The sequence below is a fragment of the Crocodylus siamensis genome, chromosome 1 (genome assembly GCF_052110815.1).
Source record: "Crocodylus siamensis isolate JL-2025a chromosome 1, ASM5211081v1, whole genome shotgun sequence".
Classification (NCBI taxonomy): domain Eukaryota; kingdom Metazoa; phylum Chordata; order Crocodylia; family Crocodylidae; genus Crocodylus; species Crocodylus siamensis.
The window spans coordinates 292,197,945-292,221,215 of NC_143395.1; the positions used below are offsets into that span (position 1 = coordinate 292,197,945).

The 23,271-nt window shown below is 40.1% G+C and overlaps 1 protein-coding gene across 1 annotated transcript in view; it reads left to right on the top strand.

The window, feature by feature from the left end:
* The window catches only part of SLC9A7 (solute carrier family 9 member A7), a 105,898-nt gene that overhangs the window by 50,012 nt on the left and 32,615 nt on the right, over nt 1–23,271 (top strand). Inside the window, 11 exon segments of the mRNA XM_090064713.1 lie at nt 2,742–2,941; nt 4,072–4,149; nt 5,308–5,384; nt 6,308–6,420; nt 9,504–9,609; nt 10,337–10,492; nt 12,821–12,933; nt 15,192–15,280; nt 15,391–15,504; nt 17,714–17,825; nt 19,091–19,244. Coding sequence (XP_089920839.1) covers nt 2,742–2,941; nt 4,072–4,149; nt 5,308–5,384; nt 6,308–6,420; nt 9,504–9,609; nt 10,337–10,492; nt 12,821–12,933; nt 15,192–15,280; nt 15,391–15,504; nt 17,714–17,825; nt 19,091–19,244 — 1,312 coding nt within the window.

Sequence of the window (23,271 nt, forward strand, 5' to 3'; positions counted from 1 at the left end):
AAGAAAGTGCAATGGGCTCTGAGGCACAATCCCAACCGTCATGCCTTGTGTATGGCAGGTGTGATTGTGGGGTTGAGCATCGGATCCCATCACACCATCATGCTGGTACAGGGGGAGTCTGGGATCATGATCATCCGATGAAACTTTTGGCTGCAGGGGACACCGTGCGCTCCTGCAGCTGGGAGCTCCAGTCATTGCTGGGGCACCCAGCTGTGGGTCTGCAGGGTGTCCTCTTGCGGCTGGGAACTCCAAACACTGACAGGACTCCTAGTCACAGCCCCCAGACTGGTAGCCCCAGCAATGATCAGAGGTCCTAGTCGTGGTGGGGTACCCTATGCTCCCGTGGTTGGGTGCTCCCCCAGCTGGGGCACCCAGTTTGCTGACCAGTGCTCCCAGCTTCTGAAGAACACAGGTGTGTGCTCTGGAGGCTAGCAGTACTAGCCGCACATCAACTAAAGGCATGATAGGAACCAGTGACACAATTCTTACGCACATTTTGTGTAATAACTTATTCCTGGTTTTATCATGCTAATAGTTGAATGAATACGTGGCCAAGTTATTATTCAAGATGTGATTAACTGTAATCATGTCTTAAATGTAATGTGTCAGGGACCAGAGAGAAAGAGAGATTTGGATTTTTCAGTGCCAGCTTGTTGCTTCTGAGTCCTAAAGCAAACAATTTTACTTCTTGTTCTATATAAACTCACCACTTCTTCTGGATACTAGGCAAGGGAGCTTGGAAAATACAGGTAACATAATCTGCCAATGCCTTTTTAATTTTTCTACAGCCAACATTTTCTGTTGGTCAGGGAAGCAATAAGACCAGCAACCGACTGCCACCTAGTGCTGCATGTATGTATGTGCATGAGGGTTAGTGTTAGGGAGGGAGAGAGAAATGGAGATGAAAGAGAGACTTGCAGTAATTTATCATGCTGTCTGTTATTATTTAAAAAAAAAAAAAAAAAAGGGGATTTCTTAGTTTGAATTTAAAAGGATATATTTCTTTCCTTTTTGACTGTTCAAAACCTTGATGCCATAGAAATAAAAAGCCAGCCTTAAACTTCATTCTTTCTTTGGTTATTAGTTTGGTTTGCTTTAGTTGGTTATGATCTCATGAATGATATGCCTCTGGTCATAGGCTCCAGCCCCACAGCCGGTGATGGTGACTTCTAAACTTGGTGTTCAGGGTTTTTTTTGCTGCTGGCAAAGGGACCCTTTTTATCAATAAACTGCTGTGTTCACCCTGCAGTTGTCCTCTGAAATGGTGATTAGTCGCAGGTAACGATTAGGGACCTACCTCAGTAATGGTGAGACAAAGGGTTTTTCGCGGCCTGCTTGTGGTGCACAGAGTCAATTTTGCAGGCATTTTTGCAGGGGCCCTGCCTCTTGGTGCTGATTGGCAGAGAGGCCCTGGGGGGTGGGGAGGAGGAATTAGGGAGAAGCTGTCATCTTGTCTGCTGCCCCACCAGCCGGCACCTTCTTCTCCCAGCAATGAGGACTGCTGCCTCTCACTGGGGAGCCAGCATTTGATTTTTATTAAGTTTTCTTTTTGTTGATTTTTGTGGATTTCATGGAAAATCCCAGATTTCACAGTTTCTGTGAAATCCACGAAACTGCAAATTAAGTAGGTCCCTAGTGATGATGAAAATAACTTAAGTGTAGCAAAACTAATGGTAAATTCCATTTTGGTAGCCGCAATCAAAGCCACAGCCTTATTGTTGGCATTCTTGTGCATTCTTAATGTGGGATTAAAACCTTTATTGTTATGGCTCAGTACAAAGTAGAATAGGATGGAGCTGAGCCAAACCCCCACTCGGTACTTCTTCAGCCTCTTTCGGGGAGATTGTGGCACCTTGGAGACTAACTAGGACAGAGAGGCATAAGCTTTTGTAGAAGACAGCCTACTTTGTCAGATACTATGAATGGGTTTGTAGAAATCAGGGAATATTTTTGAGGGCAAAGATCATTCATACTTTATGCTTTACTTTTCACTGGTATTATTATTCTGTTGTCTATAGTCTAGCTGTGTAATTTATCTTCTTCTGAAGCTTTAGTGCAGCTTCCAGAGGCTATGCCCCACTATAGCCTCTGCAGTGTTACTTTTGGGAAAGATGGAGATCCAGTTCTATCTGAAATAGGAATGATTTACAGCAAATAGCCTTGGTTAAAAACCAGAAGGCTTCTTGTTGTTTGTTTTCTGAATTATTAATTGCTAAATTTGCAATACACAGAGAATAGCAGACAATACATGAAATACTAGATGCAGAAGTATAGCATTGACTGGTTCTAGACATGAAATGTGGCAAAATGTGATATGCTTGTTTCAGTTGAATAATTTGCAGGCTATTTTAACCTTGCTATTTGCAAAGTACTGAGGTACTTGCTATTATTGGATAATGACAATATGAAGAGAGAAAGATTTGTTTTAAAATATTTGGTATCCAGGGCAAATCTATACCACAGAAGAGGAAACTAGGAAAATAAAACATTTTCTATTTAAATTTTAACCTTGCTAGTCAAATTGAAAACTGTCTCTCTCAAACTCGATCTTCTTTGAGTATCGCCCCTTTTAGCAGAAACGTCCATAGTAGTGGGTCATTGCAAAATGCTTAGGTTGTGCATAGTTCACAAGATTTTCCTGTATATGTGAGTTACTGAATGGAAGTAGAATTTAGAAACCGGACACAAAGGGAAGTTTGATACTGATTCATGTATTTAGAGGCTCTTAAAATCTCTTTCAGGACTCATTGTTGGGGTGATCCTGAGGTACGGCACTCCTTCAACCAGTGGTCACGATAAACCATTCAGCTGCTCACAAGAGAATAGACTATTTACGACGCTCTTGATCAATGTCAGTGGAAAATTCTTTGAGTATACACTGAAGGGTGAAATAAGCCCTGGAAAAATCCACAACGTAGAACAAAATGACATGCTGCGAAAGGTGAGGTTTTTGTGACTAGTTATTGATCAATGTGGACTTCACCTGTTTCACACGGCTCTTTTTACCGAGACTTCTGGCACCCCGGTCAAAGCTGAGAGTTTAGCATGGTTTTTATTATCATATTTCCCAATGTAACAGAAGTATATCATTTATTCCCATTCAGAAGTACTTTCAGCATTGCAATGCCATTGGTAAAACTATGGTTGTGTCCTGATTTTTTTCCCCCCACAAATTCTTTAATTGAAGTTGGCATATGCTTCGTATCACCAAGACAGCGTATCAATAACTGGCTAACATTTAGGGAGCCCATTAAGGCTTTGACAGTACCTAAGGTCCAGCTCACTTCTATAATGCAAGGGCTTTTAAGCAGCTAACACTTAAGATATTTTTTAAATCCTTTTTTCTCCCTTATTAATATTTTTTTGTTTCCTGAATGAGTCCCTTAATCCTCCCCCCTATCAAAAGTAAAGTACCTGACACTGGGAATCTTATACAAGCTTTCAACCCTAAGTAAAATACAAAAGTTTTCTAGTAGCACTGATCAGTGATCACTGAATTTTCACACACATTAGTCGGCCATCTTCATTTTCATAGCTTTTTTCTTCCCGGTACAGTCTGACCTGGTTATTTTTAAAAATGTTTCACCTAAAGTTGTTTGGGATTATGGATGATCAGAATCTGACAGCTGGGCTTTCTGTGTGCAGGGTCACTTTATGCATAGATCAAACTATGTAGGCTGTATTTAAAAAAATACCATTGCAACTATTAAGAAAAAGTATTTAGAAATTGGCATAAGCATCATATTTTACCAACACAGGGGATCTTACCTAGCATTATTTGAACTGGAGCTTGTTTTATTGAAGGAAATGATTTCCAAGGTGGGCGGCTTAAAAACAGTTGAAGAACCTAGAATTTGTTATACTGCTATGTCAAAAATGTCCAAACATTGGTCACCATGGAAATCTTCATGAGATTTGCTTTTATACATTTATACTGTTACCTCCTGTTGTAAGGAAACTGTCTAGAAAATTAAAGTCAACCATTTCTGAAAGCAACATTTTAAGGATTTTATGACAGGAAGTTGGCATATTCTTCATTCTTTTTAATTAACTTTTACATTTGCTTTTTAGGTAACATTTGACCCAGAAGTTTTTTTCAACATTCTTTTGCCTCCTATTATTTTCCATGCTGGTTACAGCTTAAAGAAGGTAAGCTTACTTTCTAAAAAAGTCATTTTTTCACTTAAGTCACTGATGTCTAAGTGCACAAGCTCCATTAGTGATGCCTGCAAGAGAGCCTTTAATAGTACTTCCTGTAAGACCACAAAGTTTTGTACCCTGTGTCTAGACTGTTAGATAGTATTATTATTTACTACCAGATACCATTATTTTCTCACATACAATGCACACTTTTTCTCAAAAAACAGCTGCTAGAAATTGGACTGTACTTCTTATATGAAAGAAGTACAGTAAGAACAGTTTCTGTCACTTACTGGACAAAAGCAAAAGTAAAGCCGGCAGATGATACACAGGGAGCAGACCAATGATCAGGCTTAGCTCCCTAGCTGCTGCTACTCAGTTACTACAAGGAAAAATCTTTTTTTTTCTTCATTTTCCCTTTCTAAAACAGCGTGTGTATCTTATTCCAGGATGTGATGTATGTGAGAAAGTACGGTACATATAATGTTGTATTGATCATATATCATATTGCAGTGGTGTTTCCCTCTGAACATTGCTGTTGAATAAGCTAAATAAATTTAAATAATATCTGTAAAGGAATTGCTCTGTGTTCATTTGCATATGTTACAGGAAGTTACTTGGAGGGGCCCAAAACCAGCCTGTGCTGTGGATCCTCCTAAACATCGGAGAGTAGAACTCTTGGACTGTACTTTATGACTTGGAGTTATCCCATCCATTTACTTTCTTTTTAAACTCATAGCTGTCTATTATGTTAGTCACCAGGGGCTGCGTTGACGGGGGCGGGGTTTAAGCTATAGCCACCCCAAAATTCACCTTAGCTACTGCCCTGCTCCCAGTGCAGTGCAGACCCCCCTATTTTCTGTCTAGCCCACCTTGGCCCCCCACTGGAAGAGGCTGGTGCGACCTCCTGTCAGTCACCTATGCAGTGTGCTAGAGGTCTTTCACTCAGCCAGATTCACATAAGCTTTAAAACAACTTCAGATGTGGCACATTCAACAACTTTACATATCATAAAATCTATATTGTAATATTCAGACTAATTTCCTCCCACTGCACAAGACAGTTTCCATGTACTGAAATGCTGTGCTGCACTCTTCATTGGTAACTGAGTTTTTATCTGCCTTCCACATTTCATAGCTTTAATGTGCTATTTTTTTCTTTACACAGAGACACTTCTTCAGGAATCTGGGTTCTATTTTGGCTTATGCATTTTTAGGAACTGCAGTCTCTTGTTTCATTATTGGGTAAGTGAGTTTTGAGAGACAATTTAACTTGTATGCACAGATTCAAATTGCTTAAATAAGTGCTTTATCTCCCCAAAGTTCTGAATTCTACCAATAAGAAGGTTAATTAGGACTTTATTTGTATATCACACAGAAAAATGTCAGCCCTAAAATGATTCAGGGAAACGTCTTAGGAAAGTTCCTAGTACCAGACCATAGGAGCAGGATAATAACTTAATTTCTTTTTGGTTACATCTGAATTTCCAGTTCTAGACTCCTTCAGAACTCAGTTCATTTGGTTTAAATAGTCACCAGACAAGACTGCTAAATATTTTTATAGGAAATGGCTTTGGTAAGAATCTTGACTTTTAACGAAGTTCCCTTTATACCTTAAAAAATAAAAGGTTTGATTAAAGTAGTTTTGGATTGTGCGTATTTACCCTGTTAACATTGCCACACATTTCTGGCATGATGAGTTCTATAAGAGCATATTTGTAAGTATACAGCTTTTACATTGCATAGCTGACCCCCTTGTTTTGTTAGCTTAAGGCAACTTTGTTGTAAAGGATGAAAAAATACTTTAACAGCTGTTAGACTTCGAAATTCTTTCCTAAATGCTACATAGTTTATCAGAAGAAACTCAAGCAGGAGAAATTCTGGGATGAGATGCCTGGAAAGAAAAACTGTCCTTTGGACTATACCTTTTAATTGCATGGACAGATTGCATGTCTCACTTCTTGAGTTTTAGGTGACCTGTTTTGAAACATACTTCACTCTGGACTTCACCAATGAGGCAAAATCTATTAAGAGCTTGGTGCCAAACACTAGCTATGCAAAACAGAAAATGAATGGGGCAAGGCCTACCTAGACTGAGGTCATAGGATTTTATTTTCTTGATCTCACCAAGTGTTTGATAAGTACTGCTTTATCTGCTTTCACTACAGAAATCTCATGTATGGTGTTGTGAAACTAATGAAGTTGGTGGGACAACTCTCTGATAAATTTTACTACACAGATTGTCTCCTCTTTGGAGCGATCATATCTGCTACTGATCCAGGTACCCACTGTATAATTTGTTACTGAAGTTATTCCATTGCTAATACTTTCAGGATATACAGTAACAAGCCAAACTTTACTTCATTTTCAATTACTGTATTACAGAAGCTGTGTCTATGTACTGTACAAAGTATGTGTGTATATACTGGATGTAATAATTGATGGCATCTGACAGGTTCATACTGAGCTGTGCTGGTAACTGGCATAAGAGGCTAGGCTGCCGTACTGCAGAGAAGAATGTGGTGATACAGTGGACCATAAACTAAATATAAGCCAACAATTTGAGTAGTCTTGTTGCAAAGAAAACCAACAACATATTGGGCTGTACTAACAGGAGTGTCCCTTGCAAATCAAAGGAAGCAATTTTTTTCATCTCTATTCACCATCTGGTGAGGCCTCACCTGGAGTCCTCTGTCTAGTTTTGGGGCCCGTACTTCAAGAAGGATGTGGACAGATTGGAGAGAGTCCATCACAGAGTGACAGAAGTGATTAGTAGCCTGGAAAGCAAGATGTATGAGGAAAGGCTAAAAGAATAAGGGTTATTTAGCCTGGAGAAAAGAAGACTATGGGGGGATTTGATAACAGTCTTCAAATACCTGAAGGCCGATTTATAAAGAGGGTAGAAATAGACTTTCCTCTGTGGCCATAGGGGACAAGACTAGGAGCAATGGCCTCAAACTGCAGCAGAGGAAATTTAAGTTGGAGATTAAGAGGAACTTTCTGACTGTGAGGGTGGTCAAGCGTTGGAACAAACTACCTAGAGAAGTTATCTCCATCCTTGAAGTTTTCAAGAGCAGGTTGGATAGAAACTTGGCTGGAATGGTTTAATCAGGGTTGCTCCTGCTTTGAGTGGAGGAGCAGGAGGGGCTGCACCAGATGACCATGTTGAGGTCCTTACCAGCCCGACTTTCCTATGATCCTACAAACGGCACATTTTGGGATAAATGTGTTTGTGACCTCACAGCAGTTGACACAGATTTTCACTTGAGGGTGGTTGCATTCCATTTCTGTTCTCTTCTATATGGAAACTGAAAATTACTGCAGGGTAATCTAGGGTGTGAACTAACAATGTGCTAATTACCCTGTAAATTAAAAGTTTATGTGCATATTCTGGCCCCATGGCAAAAGCCTGGCAGATTATCCCATTTTTACTGAACGGGGAGCTGCCCTGAATTTGCAACAGAAAAGAAGAATGCACCTTGGCTATCGCTGTGGAGTAGCTGGTGCATTGTATGTGCGCACCTTTAGCCTACCTTGCAGTAACATGTTTGTGTGCTGTACCACATTGTACGTAGCACGTGGATTTACAGGTTCATTCTCCTCTGCTTCAGACTGAAGTTTCTATTTTGAAGGGTAGTGTTAGAGTAATGTTGTAACTGTGATGAACCAGGAATTGTGTGAGGCAAGAATGTTTTGGAGAAAATATCTTTTATTGGACCAACTGCATAGATGGGATAAACTTAGACAAGCTTCTGAATGAGCTGGTGAGACTGCAGCTGGAGTACTGCTTCCAGGCACCACACTTTAACAAGGATGTGGACAAGCTTGAGAGAGTCCAAAGAAGAGCCACCCGTATGATTGGAGTCTTAAAAGGCAAGCCATATGAGGAAAGGCTGAGGGATTTGGGACCTTCAGCCTGAGGAAAAGAAGGCTGAGAGGGGACTTGTTAGCAGCTTACCGCTACAGTAGGGGAGTACACCAAGGGCTCAGTGATCAACTGTTCACCAGGGTACCCAAGGGGAAAACTGCGAGTAATGGCCACAAACTCCTGGAAGACTGATTCAGGTTCAACATTAGAAAAAACTTCTTCACAGTCAGTGTGTCCAGACTGTGAAGTAAGCTCCCTCCAGAGGTGGTGCAATTGCCTATCCTGGAAATCTTCAAGAGGAGACTAGACAGTCACCTGACCCTAATTATCTTTTTTGCTTGATCATTGGGTCCAGCCCCTTGCACCTTCCAAGGTCCCTTCTGGCCTGACAATTTATGAATGGAAGGAATTCTTTGTCAGGTCTGAAGAGAAAAGCCAACGCAGCTATTGTCAAGAGCAGTGGGTAGAGCTATGAAATTGGAGTGGGCAGAAATTCCCAGGGGGTAACAGGCAAACAATTAGCAGAAGAAAAGAAGCTTGTTGGAGATCAAAACCTATCAAGGAAGAGGGAGGTCATTGTTATCATCTGTAGTTGTAGGAAGAATGTCAGGAGTCAGTAGGTTATAGCATGTCATAAAATCAATATTGCTGTCAGTCAGTTCAGTTTTAAAGAGGCTACTTCGAATGCTCAGCAACTTAATCCTCCTCTGCTTCAGTTAGTAAATGCTTACGTGTATAACACCCGGTCTGTTCCTGCCTGAATACTTCAGTAATGTTTTTTAAAAAGGACTGAAGTTATAAAGATATATGAGACAGTGTAGTTACCAGTGCACAGCTTTATGCTAACTCTTTCACTGCAAATGTGAATACTGAGTTGTACTGTTCAAAGAACACAGCTCTGACGGAACGGAATCATTTATGTTATAACCCAATGGTTTTGAGGTTTTCCTAGAAAAACTGTACATTTGCATACTCCCATGCATGCATGGCAGATCCACATATGATCGAGACTTTTCTAAAATGGTTAAAAATCCATCTTCAGCAGTCAGTTTGCCTAGGTAGTATGGCTCTTAATTAAACATGATGAAAATCTTGTTGATGCTGGTTTGAAATTGTATCACAGTTCTTGGTTTTGGCCTCTCCAAACAAGTTGGTAAATGTCTACTGCTTCCAGCTGACAATCACAATCACTGGCAGGATAAGCATAGGTGGCAGAAGGCTGAGACTAACAGGGCCTAGCCCCCACAAACTGAGCAGGTGACCACCGCCACAGTGCCATGCCCAGCACCCCCAGCACATACTTTACCACTGCCACTCGCACAGCACCAGCATGCATCAGCCCTAGAACGGAGCAAGGGACAGAGTCAGGCAGGCGTGCTACACACTGCCCAGCCTGCTTCCCCGCCCCCCCCCCCCCCCCCCCCAAATAATATTTTCTAGTGCCACTTACGGCGATAAGCAAGACTGAAAGTTCTTTTTTCTTATCCCTTTCATAGTTACTGTGCTGGCAATATTTAATGAGTTGCATGCTGATGTCGATCTCTACGCCCTTCTGTTTGGGGAGAGTGTTCTGAACGATGCTGTTGCCATTGTATTGTCTTCGTAAGTAACTGCTTAAACTTCCGCTGTGTGAAATCCTTGTATCTTTGTTTTAGTGTTAAGGTTTACTATGGCCACGGTCAGGTGTTACATTTCTACCTGAAGAATCACTGTTCTCCCAGTAGAAATGATGAGCATACACGTGTTCCTTCAATTTCTTCTGGGGGAAGAAATATGCCCATTCCAGAAGATCTTCTTCCCACTTCAGCCTCTCAAAGCAGCACTTGAAACTACTTTGCCCACAGCCTCCTTCCGGGGCTTGGCCACCAGCTTTGAAATGGCTCTGGGGGAAGAAGCTCCCCCTTAAATGCACTTTAAGCCCTGCTACTCCAGTCTCCCTAGACCCGGGAGGAGTCGGACAACCTCTGCTCCCCGCACCTTCCCTAGACTGATGTTTGATCTGTGGAAAAGGGGCAACTGCAGGCTTGAATGGCTGCACTGCTGCTTCTCCCAGAACAATTTATAGCGATGGAAATTTCTCAAAAATGCCCACTGCTAGAAACAATTTTCTGTTGATGGTCTATGACAAATGTAGGTGGGGTCTGAAAAAAATATTCTAATGCATTCTGTTTTGTGAACTGCTTTGAGGAGCATAGCTGTCAGACAGAAGAGAATTGGTGTGTAGAATACGAGTAGCAAAATAAAGAATCCCCTTGCTAATGAGGAAGAGTAAAAGATTTTGATGTCGTCCATAACACCACCATTATTATATGTCTTTCTTTCTCCCTAGATCTATAGTAGCCTACCAGCCAACAGGTGAAAACACCCATGCTTTTGATGCAGCAGCATTTTTCAAATCGGTTGGGGTTTTCCTTGGAATTTTCAGCGGTTCTTTCATGATGGGAGCAGTGACAGGGGTGGTGACAGCTCTGATATCCTTTCTGGTGTTTTAGCTCTTCCAAAGTGTCAGAGCATGAACACTAAACCTTAATTTCTGGTCCAGCATCCTGGCCCTCACGCACTTCAACCCTTCTTAGCCGACATGATGCCGAACATGATTTACCTTACTCTACGCCCTCTATAAAGTCATGGTCAGCAGTTATATGTCACCTTTTAGTTATTTGTACAGTAAACAAAAAGTACCGGTGTAAGTCACTTTTATTTATATCTGTATGATTATTTCCAGGCTCTGGCTTTATTGGTGTATCAGTTAAAACGGACCTCTTTTAGCAAACGTTATTATACTGATAACATTTAAAAGCACAAGCCAGGCCTGAATTACATCTTGATTGTTTTCAATGGGTAGCATTGCCATGTAAACCAGCTCTTAAAAAGATGCTATTTTTATCATGAAAGGAAATTTGCTTTTGAGACCATATGGTACAGGTGAGTAATTCTTCTTTCGTCATGCGTTATGCACCTAGGCATAAAAAGTAACTCTTTGATCTCCTGCTGAGGGACCTACATTTAATCTTTCTGCAGGAAATCTCATATCAGATATTTTTCAAATGAAACTTTTATTTCTATTAGTATTGCTATAATACTATACCCCATTTTGGCTGACCTTTCCCATTACTTTCAAGTTTGATCCTACTGCTTGATCTGAAATGGACCTCACACAGGTGCACAGGGTCTTTCTGTGTAGATCCAGTTTCAGGACCAGGCATTAGGTCTTAAATGTGATGTGAATAAGAGGTTATGATGCTTCATCAAATGAACTACTCAAAACCTTCACCTCTAAATATGCTTACTCAACCACAGCTGGATTTGCTTTGATCTGGTATACTTCAGAAAACCAACTTAAAAAGAATCAGAAGGCAATATTTTATTAAAAAATCAGGTCCATAACTTTTCATCTTGTAGAGTATTTTTTCTGAAATGTATCTTATTACACATTCACATAAGACCAGGTGTCTGAGATCCCCATAATGATCCTGATAATGAACACGCACAAAGAAGAAAGGATAAAAGGACTTGTGGTACCTTTTTAATATTCTGAATTTTTAGATCTATGAAGCTTAACCAGCTAACAAGACTTTAACACAGTTGTTTACAAACTAGCCTGTGGGGCCATCAGTGGTTACATAGAACTACTTGCTTCTGTTCAACTTCAGAATATCATTAATAGACAGGTAAATTACATGAATACTTGCATAGAAGCAATTGCAATAGCTGTTGTTACTGATGAATGGGAAGAAATCTGGTTAATCTGACAATGGACAGGAAGATTATTTAGAAGACCTTTTTTAAGGAAATGTGAGGACTTGGTATTTAACAATCTTTATATATAATTTGTTTTAGCTTGAATCCACACTTCTTTGTCATGATGGGTTCATTAAATACTGGAAGTTCAGTCATGCATTGTTCATTTGCAACACAAATCTTACTGAATTCACTGAGCATTTCTGGCTGGAAAAGAACCGTTTAGGATGAGGAAGATGACAATGAAGAGATGGTAGCAAAAATTCACTGAAGCAAGAGCCAGAATTGATGTGTCTCACCTTTCAGCTGACTGTCTTTATCATGAGGCTGAAGTCATACTCTTTCTAGCTCAGTGAATTTGGGATATTTCTTTGCATCAAAGATGTAAAATTTACCACATTTTAAAGGTGAATTATTCAGTCTTAAAATTATACATTTGCATAGTGTATAGGTTAGTAGAAAAGTGGCACATTAGAGCATGCCTGTCTGATTTTAAGTACGTCTTGGAAAAAGACTGCAACTCTTCAGTCATGTAATTGTCAGCTGGACTCATTTTGTATTTGTCATTTAAGGAGTGCATTTTTTTTCTCCCCAGTTTAACAAGGTAATATCCAGGGTGTGCAATGAAGCACTCAAAATCCAGACAGCTTCTTATACAGTGTTAGAAAACCCAGTGACCATAAGACGTTAGCCTTTAGACCTCCAGCCCAAGCTGTAAAATAGGAGTAATAAGGCTGACCTCAAATGGTTTTCTCAGTAGATCTCAAAATGTAACATAAGATCTAGTTGTTGCTACTGGCACTAGTATAGTCATTTCTATTTGTGTGTGCCTGGTTAAATATGTAATTGTGCTGCATTTCTTAATAACATATACCAGAACATGTGCAAGCTGGCATGTGTATCTGCACAGTTACAGGAAAAACTTAGAAGTATCCTCATGCTTGGTTTTGTGATTCCAGCCTTCTCCTGGTTTTCAGATTGACACATTGTGCACAAGGGGTTTTTGGCAAATAGTGAATGTAACTGTACTAGTTTTCAGCCAAAGGAACCAGTTTTTGACCCCTTAACCAAGTGCTTAAGTGACCAAGTTTACCAAACTACACTGCTTTCCTTTGCTGGAGACTGCTCTCTTTTTCTTGATGTCCTGGAGCACATTCTTGTTAGCTGAAGCTTGTGGTTTTACAGGTGAGTTCACAATTCAAGTGCAGAAAGATCAAGCATTTGTCCATCTCCACTTTTCACTTCCCTGTTAAGCCTGCTTTTAATGACACTTTTAATGCTACCTCTGGAAAATGTGGGTTCCTTTATTGTCTGTATGTTAGATCTTGATTCAAAAACAGGGTTAACGTTAATCTTGTACCCACACTAACAACACCCACACTGGCTTCCCAAAGAGTCGGTCTTTCTTTTTTATTAGTTAATGCTTCTGATCCCTACCTGTAATCCTTTTTTTTCCTTTGTACCTGCTTAGTTACCTCTGTACCATCTAGTCTGTGACTCTTGCAACTTTAGATAGTTTTGTAATAACCTCTGATATCTCCAATGAAAAATATAATTGATCTGATATTTTGTATGTTGTCAATTTTGGACTTAAGTCAAAGGCAAATTTCTTTTGATAAGAAATCCCATTTGACTCTCTCAACAGTTACTATAACCCCTAGATTTAGGTGTTTTCTGCTTCATAAGAACCATGTAGTTCTGTCCTGTAGCATATTTTGTTGAAGAATAACAGGGGGAGATTATCTCTAACTTGCTGTATAGAATGAGCAGGTTATGATTTTTATTTAAAAACAAGCAAACAACAAACCTTTTATGTCCTTCATTTTATCCATTTGGATATTAACATGACTGACTGCAAGCAGTTCAGTCAAAAGAAGCTGTTCATAGAGGGGAAAAAACAACAGGAAATGAAACAATGGCACAGGAAACACAGCTGGTATAAACTGCTTCAAAGGAGTTCATGATCTGGGATTCTGGTTTTCTCTAAAACAAAAAAATCTCCAATTTTTGGATTAAAAAAAGTAACTCCAAATCCACATTTTTCTGTGATTTTAAAATGAAACACTACTGATAAGGGGTTTCATTTTAATCACGGAAAAATGTGGATTTGGGGTTACTTTTTTCAGTCTAAAAACTGGGGATTTTTTAATCGGAGAAAACCAGAATCCCTACTTATGATAGACAGGGAAATAACTACCTACCTGGCTCCATCTAGGCTTGCCTGATCCTTTTTTCCCCAGAGCTGACAGCTTAGGATCAAAGAAGAATGTGAAACCTTAAAAAGGTTGACAGCAATTGCTAGAAAAGAGCCTTTGAAGTAAAGATACAGGGACTGCAGCAAATGTGGTGGTTGTCCCAATCACAATGCTGGGAATAAACTGGATCTTCTAGAGTGGTTAAGGTTAGCTAAGGAAATATGCACATGGGACTCTCTCATGTTAATTCATTTTCCTAGATACTGGGTTCTCTTTGGCAATTAATAGCTACTTCATTGGATACTGGTTTTGAGTTGCTTTAATCAGCTGTTGTCACAGTTTGCCAAAGTAGAAGAACTTAGAAGTACCAGCACAGTTGGATATGGTTGTTAAACAGGGAACTGCAAGCTAGAGAGCTAGCCTAAGAGTACCTGGTTTATAGGATTTCCCTTGGAATAAGGGCAGAGTGCCAGGCCTGTTATTTAAGCAGCATTAAAGGGCCTGAAAGGATTCTGTGGTGTGTGCTAGCTGTGAGCCATGACTTCTGACATTAAGGCTAGGGAGAGAAATTGCACATGGACTGGTATAAGTGATCGGAAACCAGTTCAGGTCTGTAACACAGTTGAAGGTCAATGTGCATAAACTGGTTTTAAAATGTTTGAAAGCAGTTTAAGATAAACCTGGATGGCTATAGTAGTATCAGACTTAACTGATGTAGGTTAAGTCAGTTTATTGAACTTCTGTCCCAAATCTTCTCCGTATTCAAGTTAACTCGCAGTCCCCCAGCATCCCAGGATGCTTTGCACCTCCCCTGCAAACCCTTCCCTTTCGGGGTGGGTGGGCTATTTTGGCCCAAGTGGTCTGCTCCAGCTGAGCATGGAGGCATGCGTTAGCACCCCCTGGCTTCTGGCCTGTGCCATGGCAGGCATGTGGCTGCATTTGCAGAATCAGAAGTGAATGTTTGTTCACTTGCTTATTGGTGCAATCCGCACATCTTAGAGTAACCTGTAAAAAGTATATTAATTCAGCCTAGGGCTTTTTGACTGTCTGTACTTAGCCTAAGTAAAATGTTTGGCCAACAATACAACCAAAAATATCTCCACAAGGGGTAAAATCTTAAGAATTAAAGAACAGTGAATTAAACCATGAGCATAGTGAAGGCTGGAAAGGGAAATGGAAATAGAAATCATATTTTTACTTGAATTGAGATAGTAAGCCCTCTCCCCATCCTGCCTTCTCTGTCAACAGGTGTGGTAGCCGTTCTCTTCTGTGGAATTACCCAGGCTCATTATACCTACAACAACCTGTCAGTTGAGTCCAGGAGCCGAACTAAGCAGGTGAGAATGCATCCATTGTCTACAAAGTATGATAGTGTTGATTTTTTTTCGAGTAACTTTCCTACATTGAAGATTTGCACAGTAACTGAAAATATTTCTTTTCTCCCCAGCTCTTTGAGGTACTGCACTTCCTGGCTGAGAACTTCATATTTTCCTACATGGGTTTAGCCCTGTTTACATTCCAGAAACATATATTCAGTCCAATTTTCATCATTGGAGCTTTTGTATCCTTTCTTGCTTCCCATTTGGTGACAAAGCTGTTTTCATGTTATCAGGTACAGAAAAAAAATATGTCTTTTGCACTTTCATGACCCCTCATGCTGCCTAGAGAGGGCATGGTATTTGCCTTGGGTATTTATTCCTGCAATATGGTACAAGTGCAGGGATAGTAACAACCTTCAGCTCCCTTTGCAGAGCTAATGACCTTGCGGCATCCGAGCCCCAGGGCTGTGATGTATGTGAATAGTTTCCAAGAGCTTTGAAGTATTTGCTACATCTTTCCATATATGTGATGCTGAATACAAATGTGATCTCTGCAGTTATAATAATGGAGCTTAAAGCATTGGATCTTGGGTTGTTTCTGGTTGGAAATGGGGCTTCAAAATGTGTACATACTCAAACCAACATAAGCAAATCATATTAGTGTCTCACAGCTGTTATTACTTGACTTGCGTTAATTTTAGGAGGCAAGGTCCTGAAAAAATCTCATTTTTTGAATACCAAGAAACTTTGTCAGCATTGGTGCTTTGGTAAAATAGGATGAAACTGACCATGTGATTTTTTTCATGATGCCCTTCTGCTTCCCACACTTTTTGATGTGCTGAGAGAAACTGCTTATTTACAAAGGGTCTCCGACATTTTGTAATTATCCCTGCCTTTCTCGCCCAGTTATACAGAAGTGTTAAATAAAGTTCAAGTGGGCAAGTTTTGGATTTTTGGGTTCACTCTGCTCTCTTTGGTTACCGAAGGCAGAATGTTCTGCTTCTGAGCAGATTCTCTCCTGAACCAAGCATGGATTTTGCATTGTGCCACTGCATCTTCTGAAGGGAATTGAATAACTAAGCTTCAGGACAGGACTAATGGAAGTGTCCCCTTCCAAATGTGCTCTTGGCTTTTGATTGATTGGTGAGATTCTTCTTTTTTCTCCAGAAAAAAGACTTCTTCTATAATGTGTCATAATGTCATATTTTCTTGTCTTTATTTTTCCTCTTTGTTTAAAATCCATTTGAGCTGCACCCTCCTCTCTTTTTTTTTTTTTTTTTGGCAAGATGCGGTATTTACAGTTTTAAGAGGAAAAGCAGCAGCCATAGTTGCAGAGGAGGCTGGTGGGTGGGAAGGAGCACCCTGTACCATTAACTGCATCCTAATCGTCTGCCTCACAAACATAAACTGAACATAAGGGCTATGTTTGTGGGCTTCACAGTCCCTGAAAGGATACATTTGTAAATGTGATAAGAAATGAGAATACCTCCCCTTCCTAATGTTGCCATTTCAATATTTCTGTTCTCAAACCTGTGGCCAGGCTTCTCTTGTTGCTATTTCTTATGAGTAGAACTCCAGCTCATTTTGAAACTTGTGTTTACCAAAGCAAATTATTAGAGCTGTGTGGGTTTTTGGGGGGATTTTTTTGTTTTAGGGGTTTTTTTCCCCTAAGTGTTCCTCATGTTCCTGTAAGAGTTTCATTGAAATATCTCTTAAGCTGGTGAAAGGAAAATAATGCTGTGTATTTGTTCATTGGCGTACTCAAATGCTTCACAGCACAGTGAATAGGGTGAGGGGGGGAAAAGTTTATTCTGTTTGGCCATGAAGTGGCTTAAATTTTCTTTCAACAATCTCAAATTCCTTTTTGAAAGTATGCCGTTGATGTGTAGTGCTACTGAATTTTTAGCCAGTTAGGATCATCACTAGCTTTTTAATCATTCACTCACCATTAGGAAACTTTTCGTCTTCCTAATAGAGCCAGAATGAGGTCACCCCTTGCTATTTTCCTTTAACTTGCCCCATAATTAAACCTGCCCTTTTTGGAATCTGAGGTCCCTGCTATTTTTATCAGTTTCAGTAGAGACACAAAGTCCAAGCTGAGGAGGGTTGGGGGGAGGTTTCAAAGATGCATTGTTTTAAATTTTCTTATTTTTATGTTTGCAAATATCAATATTTCTTTGTCAATTTCAGTCTATATCAAATAGTATTGGTTTATATGATCCGTGTGAAACTCATACTGCAATAAGATACTAAGTAATAAATCTACAAAAAAGATTTTTTGATTCACTGTCAGGTCCTATATGTGTACATGTCTAAGTAATTTCTAATTTCTAAGTAGAAGAGTAGCTTAACTTTTGATTTAGACATGCAGTGCCTAATATTGTGCTAAATCAGGTGTCCATTGGTGTTGATGTTAAGACAATTGGTCCCTTAACCTCAGTTTATAATCAGATTGCAATCTTCTTGGGTAGAGCTGCACATATCTACCCTCTCTCCTTCTTATTGAATCTGGGCAGAAGGCACAAAATCAGCTGGAACTTTCAGCATATGATGATGTTTGCAGGTAAAGTTTTTGTGACCCCATATTTCTGTTTTGTGTAAACATATTTTCCTCTTCTGTAAAATCCTTCCTTTGCCTTTTATAAAAGCCCTTCTCTTCAAAAGTATATATGATAATAGTGCCGTGGAAATTTACTTAGCTGTAATTATACAGTTTTATCTCTCATTCTTCAGCTTCACGGTTATTTACAAAGCATCTGATAGAAATTTTTAGATTTCTGGGAGCCAGGTAATACCTGCAAAATTAACATGAATACTGTTCAAATGTTTTATCTGTGAAATTTCAAAAATGAAACGAAAAATTGAATAAAAAAGTTTGCTTTTTTCATTCCTAAAGGAATGAATATTCTCATAATGGCAGGGCAAATGCTCTCATAAATATGGCTGCCCTGAAAAATAGTTTAGATGTAAAGAAAAAGTCTGAAGTAAACCAGATATTTTACTAATAGGGCAGTTTTCTCTACTTTCTCACTTTTCACACAAGTACATTTCCTTCTTTAGCAAAGAAAACATGCCATATTTTTTTTTAAACTACAAATGGGTCTGTTACTGCTGCCTGGCTAGGCCTTACAGTTGGACTTCTGCAACCTAGTGGGATATATGTTTGCTTGTAAGCATGTGATTACCCAGAATACTCTTCCATTTCATAACTATTTCATAGTAACGTTGCTGTCTGAACTGTGGGAATAAACTGAAAGGTTTGCATGCTCTTCTGAATTCGGGGACGTTCTTGATTTCCAACTTTCTCTTTCTTGATTCAGTTGACAACCAGTATCTTTCACATTTCCCTCCCCTCCCCTGGAAGTTTTGGTCCATGCTGTTCTTTCAATAAGTAAAAATCAGAGCTGATTCCTTTTTTAAAAAAAAAAAAAAAAGGCAGGGGAGTATAAAAGAGTAGGGCTGTCTCCAGGGCTTAGGTACGTGGTTCTTAATTGTGGTATAAGTTTAAATAAATAATTAATTAGTGATAGCTGTAACTAAGCCTGCTGACTATAATATCTAAGGAACCATGGTCACTTGAGCACAGGTGGATCCCAGCACACACTGACTGTTTCTGCTGTCTGCCAGTATGACGCAAATGTCACTGGTGGGTAGATTTGATATAGGGCTATCCAATACAAACTTTGACCATCTGAAATGGTCAAATCAGTCTGTTTTTCTTTGCATTTGTGTAATTAAAATCCACAAAGGAAAGTGAAAGAAAGTGGTGTGAAGGCTGTTGCTTGTATTCACAAAGTTCACTTCATTCATTCCTTTCTTTCTGTGCAGGTCTTAGGGGAGCCATGGCATTTGCTTTGGCCATACGAGATACTGCTACTTACTCCCATCAAATGATGTTCTCAACAACTCTTCTTATCGTCTTTTTCACTGTCTGGGTTGTCGGTGGAGGCACAACACCTATGCTCTCTTGGCTTAACATTAGGTTAGTACAGTCTTAAAACTGGGGAATTTTAATGCCTTCAAATAGATTCCAATGCTAGTTGGGCATGGGGTGAAACAGTGGTGCCTAATCTCTGCTGACCCATGGACAACACTACTGGACAAATTAAGAGCTGTGGGGAAACTTCATGCTTTGCTGTTCTTAAAGGGTATATATGAAAAACAAAATTTGATGTGATGAACAATGTTGGTGGGTCTCTCCTGTTTTAAGCAACAGGTTGAGGACCACTGTCCTAAAACAACCTGCCTGGTGTTTCTCCACTGTAGGGTGTTTATATACAATAAAGCTGGGAAGGCAGTTGAATGAGGACGAGTATGGGGGAGATGACTCTGGTACAACCTAAAGGCTGATATTCTGTGAATGGTTAATATAGTCAGAGCACTAATTAACCTAATATAAGTTATATTCATTGACATAAATGAGTTGCTTGTATCCTGCATAAAGAAAATGGGGTCTCAGTACCCAACTTCTGTATCTGATGAACTAACATATCCACAATTATCACCTGGAAATGTTCTTGATCTGTTATCTGAGGAAGAGTTTTGCAACATTGCCAGTCTCTGTGAAATGTCTCCAGTTTCCGAAAGCCGCTCTTCAGTCATGTCCACCCCTCTGATCCATACAATAACATACGTAGGACATGATCTTGTGGGTCTTGATTTCTCATGTCAGTCTGCAGTTTACATAATCTCTATATCCTCCACAGTGAAGCCATTAAAGACTCAATAAAGCAGTCTTTCCCAGTACATTCAGCAGTCACCTGCCCAAAGAATACAGCTTGGAGCTGAGATGCATTCTTTATCTCTGTCAACAGAGGGTCTGTTAAGTCAGCTGTTCTGCAGAACTAACTTTTCCATCTGCCAGATTCTGAGCCTTGGTGTTGGTCCAGGAGAGATGGAAAGTGAGTGTGGAGCTTTTGTCTCAAAGCAGTCAACTGTAGATTTCAGGTGGCTGGCTGATTTCCTGAGGAGAGTCGGCATAGTCAAGGTCATAGTGCTGATGGCACTTCCTGAGCTACGTGTCGCTCACTCTAAGAGGAGCGCAGTATGTAAGGGTGATTTGGATTCTTGGTGTAATATCTAATATCCGTAGGGCAGGCACAATGTTTATGGTTGATAAACATTATTGAAACTGGATTGCTGTAGGCAGCATTTATGAAACTTCAGTACCTGAATTCCAGCAAGAAAACACTTGGTGGCAGGGAGGGAGTTTGAGAAGACTCCCAGAAACTGACAATAATGCAATTGCTGCAGTCTGAATGTTGACCTCTAGTTTTGCAAAGCAATGTACTGATTCCTGCTTCCTATTGGCTGGGACTTTGTCAGGCTCCCACATGTTTTTAAATAACCCATGGCGGGGTGCAATGGTGGCCAGTTCAGTAGTGCACTTTAACAGCTCTGCTGATATAAAGTTGCATGTGGCTGCTCAATTGAACCTCAGCCTTTGTATGAGAGAGCACAGTCAGGCCCCCTATTGCAGTCTAAAACCTTGGGGTCCAGGAAGATGCCTGCTGGAAGGTTCCAAGTATAGACTGCATACTATGCATCTATCTCCTGCAGTGCTGCTTTTTTTAATGGGGCATAAAGTACCATCTGCTTTATGCATCTCAGTATAGCTGTTGCTAGAGGCTGACCTATGCATCTGTTGTCGGACTCTGTAAGCCAGACAAAGATTGTTATGAACCACTATTGCTTCAGCCTGATTAGACCACCTTGCTTGGAAGGTGGCTGAAGGGTAAATGCCAAACAGCTGGCCAGACTTTGACCAGTATTTGCATTAGAATTTGACGCGGGACAACTGCAAATAATGCCAATACTGTCGGTCTATCAATATGTTCTGTGACTGAGGGTGGAGCGCACCTCTCTGGTTGGAGTGAGGAACTTTTATTGATAGTTTGGCCTGGGAAATTAAATGCAGTTTGAATATTTCTGTAGGGATCTCAGCAGAACATTGGTCCTCTGGTGAGACTGCTCTGTTGATGATTTTGTAGGACATCATAGTTTGATACTTTCCAGCTGTTCATCAGTGGATGACACCATGACATTTTCATAGGGTATTTATGTAAGGACCACTCCCAAAAATCAGTCATTCGGGTAACGAGGCAGAACACCTGGTAACACTGAACAGGACTGTGATACCTCCTTTAGAATAGCTTTGAGAAAACAACTGTAGTATCAAAACAGGAAAGTTTTTTGATATGTGCTTGAGCTATGTTTTTGGAGTTGGGAAAAACATGCCTGCCAATAAGTCATGGTTCATTTTTATTTCTGTTTGGCTTCTCACTTCTAAATTAATCTTGTTGTTTAAAAATGGCTCTGTACAAGAAGTATTAGCAAAGCATATATGTGTGTTCACAGTGTGGTTTTTAGGTAGTACAGGAGTCTGGTTACCATTGCACAGTATTCATTGGGACTGGAGGCTGTCTTCCCAGAAGCCACATGAAATTAAAACTCTACTTATACCAGGAGGTGGCAGCCATGGGCAACTGATGAAGAACTAGGAACTAACTCCAATAAATACTTATGTCATGATACAGTCCCAGCCACTAAAAAGCATCCCAGCTGTGACTAAAACTGATTTGATCTTCCTAGTGGAGGTTAGAAGCAGGAAACATGTTAGTCTCTCATCCTTTGAGGCCTGGGGAGTGAGGCACTGGAAGATGCGGAACAAAAACAAAGCCAAAGGAAAAGTCTTAACTACCAACAAGAAGCCCCAGCCTAAAATCTAGGGTTCAGCTAAGGAGTCCAGGGTTCTGGTACTATTTACCAGTACAGATGGCACCTGAGGATGAGATTGCTGGGAAATGCAGTGCAAGAGACTGAAAGGCAAAGAGTGTTTGTTTTTGTGCAAGGTGTTCTAAGATCCCAGCAGTCTTTGCTGCCAAGTGCAGGGGGGCTGGGCCCAATGATCTGTAAAGTCTCTTCCAGCCCCTAACATCTATGAAACAGGAATGGCAGCTTTTCTTCTACTAGATTATGTGAGAGAGAGAGAGCAGCAACTAGGTGCAGTCCATGAGCTTCATTTAATGTCCACAGTTGTAGACTGTTATGCTTGTATGCATGTAGACTGTAAAGTTCAGAGTGGATTTCCCCTAATCCCATTACATTCAATTACTTATTCTTAGCATTTCACATCTTCATTAATGAGCCTCTTGGCATCACCCAGCCTAGGAAGAGAGAGTTTGTGTGTGAATGGAATGGTGCTGGAGACAGCACTCAGGAAGGGCCCATATCAGCTTTGCAGTGAAGGCTTGTTTGGAGAAGCCAAAAACTTGTTTAATGTCACTGGTCTAATGCTGATGATTCATAAATGATGGCAGGTGGGATTAATGTTTGGCATTTTCTGGTTTCCACTTCTGACAGTGGGGCCTCTCTACTTATGTGAAGATTTTAAAACCTTTTCTTTTATTTCATGCATGAAATTAAGGTTAAGGGTCAGGTAGGAAGCAATTAAAACAGGAAGACTGAAGTTCTGCATTACTAATTCTTTAAATCACTGCAGTTCACTGCTACCATGCTAAAACAGCAGGTATGTTTGGAACATGATACATTACAAATGTCCAGTGGGTAGACTTAATAGTCATACTATGTGTACTTCAGTTACCTTGACTCTCAGCTGTGTTTTAATTATCAAGCCATTAAGATGCCAGTTTGTACAAGAGATGACAGGAATCCAATTAACATGAATAACAGTCTTCCGTGCTTGAATTGCATCTCTTTTAGATTCAGGTATTGGAGATTAAACAAGCCAAGCTTTAGCAAGAGCTATTTTTTTTCTTATAAAGTCAGATGTTTGACTTTCTTGGATCTCATACAAATATTTGGAAAATTATATTTAAGTGCATGGATGATAAACCGTTCTTGTTGTAGGAGTATGTTTTCTTTTGCTTGGAAAATACAGCATTTAAAAAAAGATGTAAAAGCCCAATCTGCTCCCGTGCAGTGATTAAAGCCAAGAAACATTTTCCTAGCAACTTCAGAGAGCCAGAGGAATCTGACAAACAATAAAT